This window comes from Merops nubicus, unplaced genomic scaffold (assembly GCF_000691845.1).
Source record: "Merops nubicus isolate BGI_N331 unplaced genomic scaffold, ASM69184v1 Scaffold28415, whole genome shotgun sequence".
Classification (NCBI taxonomy): domain Eukaryota; kingdom Metazoa; phylum Chordata; class Aves; order Coraciiformes; family Meropidae; genus Merops; species Merops nubicus.
Window position 1 is genome coordinate 1 of NW_008610834.1, and position 8,234 is coordinate 8,234.

The window sequence follows — 8,234 nt, forward strand, 5'->3', positions numbered from 1 at the left end:
CCCGGGCCACGCGCGGCCTGGTCACCACAGCCAGGCTACCCAGCAGCTGGCCGTGGGGCTGGCCCCACACCCAGCCCAGGCTCAAAAGCCAAACCCCAGCATGGATCTTCTCTGCCACATCCTCTGAAATCCAAACTATCTGGCTGTTCCAGCACAGCCTGCCCCTCAGGCAGCCAAGGGAAAAGCGCCTGCGGATGCTTTAACCAGCACTCAAGATATTTTGGAAACTCTCCTCCTCTCCAAAGCTGTTTTTTTTTTTCCAAGTACTCTGGAGTATTAACTGTTCTAGGATGTCAAATTGCAACACAGATTCCTCCTGGAGTTCAGTCCTTTCCAGATTCCCGTATTTCAGGGTGTTTATTCTCAACCCTGAGGCTCAGCAGCACAAGCCAGGCTGGGTGCCAGCAGCAAAACACTCTCACAGGAGTAAATCTTATCCCATGCTGCAAGAGGCCCACCAGGAATCCTGTGCTTGCCCACAGGCAGCTCTACATGAGCAGAGCAGAAGCCTAGAATAGAATAGAATCCTTTAGGTTGGAAGGGACCTCCAAGATCATCAAGTCCAACCCTTGAGCCATTAGGGCTCTAAAGTCCTCTGCTAAAACAGATCAGAATCTGTCAGGGTTGGAAGGGACCACAAGGATCCCCCAGTTCCACCCCCTCTGCCATGAGCAGGGCCACCTCCCACTAGATCAGGCTGCCCAGAGCCTCCTCCAGCCTGGCCTTAAAGACCCCCAGGGATGGGGCCTCAACCCCCTCCCTGGGCAACCCATTCCAGGGTCTCACCACTCTCCCGGGGAAGAACTTCTTCCTCACATCCAGCCTGAATCTGCCCACTGCCAGCTTTGCCCCATTCCCCCCAGTCCTGTTATTACCTGATATCCTAAAAAGTCCCGCCCCAGCTTTCTTGTAGGCCCCTCTAAGATACTGGAAGGCCACAATAAGGTCCCCTCAGAGCCTTCTCCTCTCCAGACTGAACAGCCCCAACTCTCTCAGTCTGTCCTCACAGCAGAGCTGCTCCAGCCCTCAGATCATTTTCATAACCCTTATTACTTTAAGGACCAGAATTTGTCCAGATTGGAGCATCTGAGGACAGGAATTCTTTCTGGCCAGTGCTCCTGCTGCACCCTACCTCTGGCACAGACGTTTGTGGTCACCAGCACCTTCTCCTTGCCCTCTCGGAAGCGCTCGATGACGGCCGCTCTCTGCTCCACCATCATCTCCCCGCTGAGCAGTGCCACCTGATGCCCTTCCTTGGACAGCTCTGCTGCCAGCCACCCCGCCGTCTTCCGGGTCTGCAACACCAAGACAGCAAGGTTTAATAAAAGAATATAATTTGGAACAAAATTGTGGAAGCCCCGTGGAGCTGCTGGGTTTTTGGATCTCAAAAGGGACCCCAAGTTTTTGGCTCCAGCGCCGTGCCCGCAGCAGCTCCTCTACAAACTGTGTGGGGAACTTCTCTAAAGCCCCTGTTTCCTTCCTGCTCTGCTCCTCAGCTTTCTCTCTCTCTGAGGGATTAAAGCTCTACACTAAAAAAAACTCATGAGCAGCATGGAGGGAACAAAACATCACCAACTGCCCAGGGAAAGGAGTCCCTGGAAAAGCTCCGTGTTGGCTGCAGACCTACAAGCCTTCCCCATCCCTTCTTCTGCCTTATTTCTATCTCTTTTCCAACCTCAGGGGTGTTTTTTATTTCAGGAGTTCTCAGGAATCCCTCATTTTTGGGAACTGTGCATTGCCCTGCTCTTTGCTTCAGAGCACGTTGAGAATAAAAGCCACCCAGATGGAGAAACCCAGAGAAACAAACCCTCTGGTGCCATCGCTCTCAAGATTTCCCCTTGCACAGCGAGGCAGAAAGCCACAGAAAAGGGCAATTTTTGTTTCTGAAAAGCAGGTTTTTAGCACTAGCAGCCAGTACCAGGGTCACTGGGCCTGATGCTCCCCCAGAGGACTCACGTGGCAGAAGATCATGGCCTGGGCGATGGTGATAGCACCGTAGATGTTACACAGAGCCTGGAACTTCTCATCTCTGTTGTTGCACAGGACGTAATACTGTTTAATAGTGTCCAGAGTCTCCTCCTCTCTCTTCAGCTTGATGATGTTTGGGTCAGGAACAACTTTTTGAGCAAACTTCCACACGGAATCCTCAAAAGTGGCTGAGAACAGAAGCATCTGGCAGTCCTTGGGGAGCATTCTGCAAGAGGAAGCAGAGCGGGCAGGATTCCCACGTGCAGCCCTGATATCCCAGTGGGACTGATGCAGAACAATATCCCCAGAACCAGTTCTGCTGCTGGCACAACTGATGCTACTCTAACTACACCCAATCATTCCCTCAAAGACCAGTGGCATCCAGCCCTGCATTCTCAAAACTGAATAAACCCAGGGACTGGCTTTTTATTCCATGCAAAAACAGAACTGCTTATCATCCCTTGACACTCTGCCTCTACTCACCACCTGGATTAGAGCTCAACAGATCATTTTCATGTGTTGCTTTACTGGTGAAGACACCAGTCAAGAATCCAGCCCTGCTGTGATGAAACAGGGAAAGAAATGGCAAGAAGCAAAACCCAGCCCAGGCAGGGAACGCCGAGCCCTTACCTCTGAATGCGGATGCTCTGGTCCTGGTGGCCCTGGGTGGCTATCATGACATCAGCCTCATCCAAGACGAACACTTTGATTTTCTTGGGGTCTATAAATTTCAGTTTGGAACACCAGTCCAGCACGGTGCCAGGCGTGCCAATCACAATCTGCTCAGAGATCTTCTGACCCCTCTCCACTGCCGAGACAGCGAGGAAAGCTGTCAGGAGACTGCTGTGCCACCAGCAACAGGCTCTCAACCAGCCCTCCACTGTTTGTCCCCCACAATCTGTGTCTCAGTTACAGTCTGGGGGTGGGTTACTCACATTTGTTGCCCCGGACAGCATAGGCCAGTTTCAGCTCTGGATAAAACCTCCCCATCTGCTCGATGACTTTTCCCGTCTGAAGCGCCAGCTCGTACGTTGGGGAAAGGCACAAACACTGGAGGGACACAAGGACAACGTGCTGGAGGTGATCAGTGGCCTGGGTAACACCAGCTGTTTAAAATCTTGCTGTTTAAAAATCCTTATCATTGAAGTTTTTAGGATTGAAGTTTTCCTGAAGGTGAAGGGGTGCTGAAAACCCGTCGGTTCTGCACCCTGAGAGTGGGGGATGGGACACAGTCACCTCATTAACAGCAGCAGTGTCACCTCGTTACTGGCTGCCTGCATTCAGTCCTGCTCCTCGGGCTCCAGAGTGCAGCTGCTCTGCTGGGGACAGTAGTGACAAGGAGCCCAACACCCACTTAGACTTCTTTTAAGGGAAGAACTCTAGCCTTGGTAAAACCACTCAACTATCTCATCAGGACACTGGGTTTAAAAGCCCTTTTCTTGGCATTTCTGCTCTATTGAGATACCTTCTCTTCCACCCCAAATTCCACTTACTTACAAATTCCTTCACCCTGCAACATTCCTCTGATTTATCTCTCCTGGAATGATATTCCCCAGTTTAACTCCTCACGCAGCAACGGCACCCTGAGTGATGCAGGGGAGGGACAGACAGGAACAAGTTGATGATCTCAGAGTTCTTTTCCAGCCTAAACAATCCTTTCATTCTAGGCTTCTGTAAGATCTTTTGCATTAAAAGCATTTGGAGAAGATGCCCAAATCCCCAGCCCGTGCTCGGCACTTGGCGATAGCGCAGAATTGGGGTCATCAAGCTCTGAAGTGACTCTCAAAGGTCTCAGCAAAGCCCACCCTCCTCACCACGTGGCAGGGCACGGCCACAGAACCCCCGGGGGGGTTACCTGGGGGTACTTGTTGCCGGGTTCCACACGGCTGAGCATGGCCAGGACGAAGGCGGCCGTCTTCCCGGTGCCAGACTGCGACTGTGCGATCAGATTCTGTGGCCTGCAGGAGACACAGGGGACAGGAGCTCAGCCACGAGCCACCCATGGTTGTAGTGGTTTTAGATTTACCACTGCTCTGGACAGGTGCCCAGCTCGACCAGCTAGAAGTTAGTTTCTGCCCTCTTTGCCAGCTTTTGGCAGACGACGGAGAGTTGGAAGGGCCGCGGCGCTTATCTGTCAGTGTTTTTCCAGTTTGCACATCTCCCCCTAGTGTCTCTCCCGGGGAGGAAAACCAGCCAGGCACGCAGCACGGCACCTCCTCGGCTCCCACCCTCCTCCCACCTTCCCGGGATTTCTGGAGCAGGCTCCTGGTTCCTCCCCTGTGCTGACTGGGAAAGGGGGATCAGCCCTGGCTGAGCGCCGCAGCGCTGCACGTCCGGGCCCGGCCCCAGCCCCGGCCCTGGGAGAGGGACAAACGCAGGGCTGCTGTCACACAGGTCCTGAGGACAGAAACACCAGAGCCCAGGCAGCTCCCCCATCACCAGCCTCCCCTCCAGGGCTCAGCTGGAGCCCACTGAATCCTTCAAACCCTTCTGATAGGGGCCAGAGAGGGAAGGAGGTGTACGTACGGCTCGGCGAGCATCATGGGCAGGGCGTTCTCTTGTATCTTAGAGGGTCTGTTGAAGCCCATGGCATAGACTCCTTGCAGGAGCTGTGGTTTCCTGAAAACAGAGGTTTTGGTGTACAAAAAGGGGGGAGAAACCCCCCACAACCAGACCTAGAGCTGCCCCTCTGCACGCACCCCCTCCAACCGCGGCGCTGCAGCGACCGGCGCCTGGCAGCTACGACAGGGGACAGTGCAAAGTGTAGGAAGGGAAATCTGCACAAGCCCCTCGACGTGGTAAATCAGCCCTTCACAGCTACACAGAAAATCCTGTGTCACAGCTCTAATGCTGGTGCTGGGCTGCTTGTCCTGAAGCAGCTTTCCAGACAATCCTGGGAATCCCAGAGCCGAGCACTAATCCCGGCCTTCGGCTCCCTTTCCCTCAGCCCAACCTCAGCTAGGCACCAAAATTATCACTCCATGAAGACTCAAGTACAGGCCAAAGTGAGCTCAGCAGGCAAGGAACAGAACGAAGCATCAACATCATGAAATCACTGCAAGGACTCCTGGAAGTGGCTCTGGATTCTGGGATACAAAGGGATATCCTAACACCAGAGAGATCCCGGGTTGGTGGGACTGGTCACTGCTTGGCTCACCGTGCCTACAACTGGTGAGAACACAGGTTGCTTCTTCTCAGAGGAGCTTTCAGGCCTCAGCAGACACTTGTGTGCACAACAAGATCCAAAAACCACCTAAAATTCTCCAGTTCTGGTTGCAGTGCCAGCGAGCTCTGCGCCCGTGCCCCCCAAGGGTCAACTGGAGTGCCAGCAGCAGTGCTGAAGAGCTTACAGGTTCCCTGCCCACCACTCCCTGCTGTTAAGAGCTTCCTACTCAGCACACAAAGCTTTGCAAAACCCACGTATTACTCTCAGACAAGGGCCAGAACAAAAGCTCTTTGAAGACCTGACCTCGTGCTGCTGAGCAGCCAGGACGGAGCCCGGCTCTGCAGCAGCTGCCAAGGACACACACCAAGACACAACAAAACGAAGACTCAATTAGTCTGGCTGCCCCCATCATTAGCTCCCTTAGATTGTTTTGCTTCCAAAAGATGGGAATTAGTCTAACAGGCACTACAGGACCTCAGCTTTTTTGGTAGATGTTCAACCACTAACACTAACCAAGAGCAACGACATCCCGATGAGAAATCTCATCGGCTCTCACTTCCCTGTGGAGCTTGCAAAGGAGCAACCAGCTCAAGATTATCAATATAACCAACCCAAATCCCAACAGGGCAGCCTGTTTAGCACATTAAAAAATATACAGAAATGCTTTAAATGCAGCTATTGTTGCTCAAAAGCTCCACGGGTGAAAGCAGAAGGGTCACAATTCCTAACCGCTCTCGCAGCCTCACCAGAAGTGAGTCAGAGCTGCTCTCCCTGAGCCTTCCTACTACTGAGTGGGCTGAAAAATAGTCATGAGGGAGCCTGTTTAATAGTTCTGCTCCCGGGTTTGAGCAGACTGAGGTGGAGAAGCCTCTGGCTGGCACTTACAGTCGCAGCTCCTCGAAGGACTTGACGGAGTAGAGGGGCGAGGTGGGGTCCCGCTGCAGCACCTCCACCTGGTTTGTGGTGTCCACCAGGTTGCTGCGGATGAGCTTGTTCAGCAAGGACTGGGCAGCTCTGTCCTCTGTGGAAAGAAGGAGCCAGGGAAGAGAAATAAATGGCAGCCTTTTATCAGGCTATAAAATAATTTATGTTGTAACAGATTTCCGCGTGGCTCCCACTGAAACGTTATCGAGCCAGATAAAAAGGACAAGATGCACCCAAATAGGGAAATTCTCTCTTACAGAGCCAGAAAAGAGCCCAAGCTTCCTGCATCTATCCAGATATCCTGGAGATTCACAGGTTAATATCCAGAATATTCATTTCATATTAATATCCAGGAATACAAACTGAAGCAAGCACTGTTTTAAGGACCTTAACAGACAGAAAACTGCTTTTTTTTCACATATTATAGCCAGGGACCTAACTGGAAGGCAGGACAGGGTGAAAAGCCTCAGTATTATCCAACCTTTTAAGGTTTTTCTTCTTTTTAAGGAAAGTTTGAGGACAAATGATACTTTGAAAGATTCCAAGGCTGAAAGGCAGTGAGGGCTGAGAGCAAGGGAGATCAAGAGGGGAAGTGAAACCACCCCACTTTGGTGGTTCTGCTCCTAAATCCATCTCCTAAAGCCACCTTCCAAAAGATGCAGAGCCAGTACCCACCTCTGAACAGCCATTTCACCAACACAACCCAGAGGTTGCCTTGGCAAGTCCAGCTCCAGGTTATCCGACCGCTCCTGCAGCCAGTCCTGCCTTGGAGGACTCTGCTATCCCCTTATTCCACTCTAATCCAGGAGTCTCCCAAGTTATTACAGGACCCAATGGCTTTAAAAGGGTTAGGACATGTCTTACAATTAAGTCCTTGGGGCAGGATACAGGATCATCCATCCTGGGACATAAGGCAGACTTACTTTAAGTAGATATGCCATGAATTTCTTTCCAGCATTCCTCACTAAAGCTTCTTCCAAGGCAGCACTTACCCTTCTCCTCATCTTCTGTCTTCTCCACGTTGTCATCAGCCTTGACGACAGCACCTAAAGCAACCAAGGGGGTTTAGGGGTGGGTGGGAGGTCAGGCAGCCCACACCCACTGAGTTTTAGGTCTGGAATCCCCTGAGAAAAGCTACAAAACAGCCCATTTTCCTGATGGGAGCCCTGCTCTGCCAGAAGAACCCCGAGTTACTGCTTCCTCTCTAGAGCCCAACTGGCATTTATCAGCCACACCAACAGATTTTACTCCCATGGCTCCTCAAATGCAGCAAAAAACAGTGTAAAAAGTCAACCCAGCAGAACGAGATGGTTCCTTGGCACTGCTGCACAATCTCAGCTTTATATTTCCCATTTCTGGGCTAATGAGGAATATCCTTCAGCAGCAGCACCCCAAACCCACCAGGAAAACTCTTCCACCCTTCCCACACCTGTCTGAGTGGCTCTGACTCACCGTTGGCATCTGGTTTGGTTTTTTCATCCTTCAGGTGCAAACTGCTCAGCTACAAGAGAGAAAAAAAAACCACAAACTCAGAGTCATTCAAGGATTTACTGCTGGCCAAAACACCCTGAGCTTCTCCCAGGTGTCCCAATGTCCCAACCCCTGCTCGAAGGAAGCGAGGTGAAGTTTGAGAGGTGAGCTCCAGCCCAAGAGCTGCAAGACAAACGTTGCTTTTCCCCAGCTGTAAGACTGACACGGAGAAGGGGATTGTTTCCTGGCCCTGCAGCTCCACTCTGCAGACCACAGAAGGGAGAAAATTCCCATTCCAGACCAGAATCTCCAGTCCCAATCATCATCAGCTGCCCAAGGATGAGTCCCTCTCACCCAGTCTTGGTTTTACCACCAGCAACACAAGGAGGAGAAGAGCCCTGAGGGTCTCCCAGGGGTGAGCTCCTGCTCTCTGTGCTGAACTGTAGCACTTGAGCAGCTCAGAAAAACTCAAAAAACCCCCCAATGTTTCATAGAAATTTAGATCTTGTCATAAAAACAAGAGAAAAAGGGATTTTTTGGGGGCCCTGAAGACAGAGTGCAGGCTTAGGGATTAGTTCTGAAGCGATGCCACTGGCAGGGCTGTGTCTGGGGTAGTGAGGGGGAAGGAGAGGGGCCTCCCTCTACTTTTATACTCAAAAAATAAACTAAACAAACAAGTTAAAATAAAATAATTTATTTATAATAA

The 8,234-nt window shown here is 51.6% G+C and overlaps 1 protein-coding gene across 1 annotated transcript; it reads right to left on the minus strand.

Moving 5' to 3' along the window:
• Positions 1-1,053: 1,053 nt before the first annotated feature.
• On the minus strand, positions 1,054-7,559 carry LOC103773660 (ATP-dependent RNA helicase DDX19B; the record flags this gene model as incomplete). Its single annotated transcript, XM_008941034.1, has 9 exons — positions 1,054-1,295; positions 1,957-2,194; positions 2,599-2,776; positions 2,904-3,018; positions 3,824-3,926; positions 4,495-4,587; positions 6,020-6,155; positions 7,051-7,104; positions 7,511-7,559. Coding segments are annotated over 9 exons (1,208 nt in total), but the record flags the coding sequence as incomplete, so codon positions are not given.
• Positions 7,560-8,234: the final 675 nt, after the last annotated feature.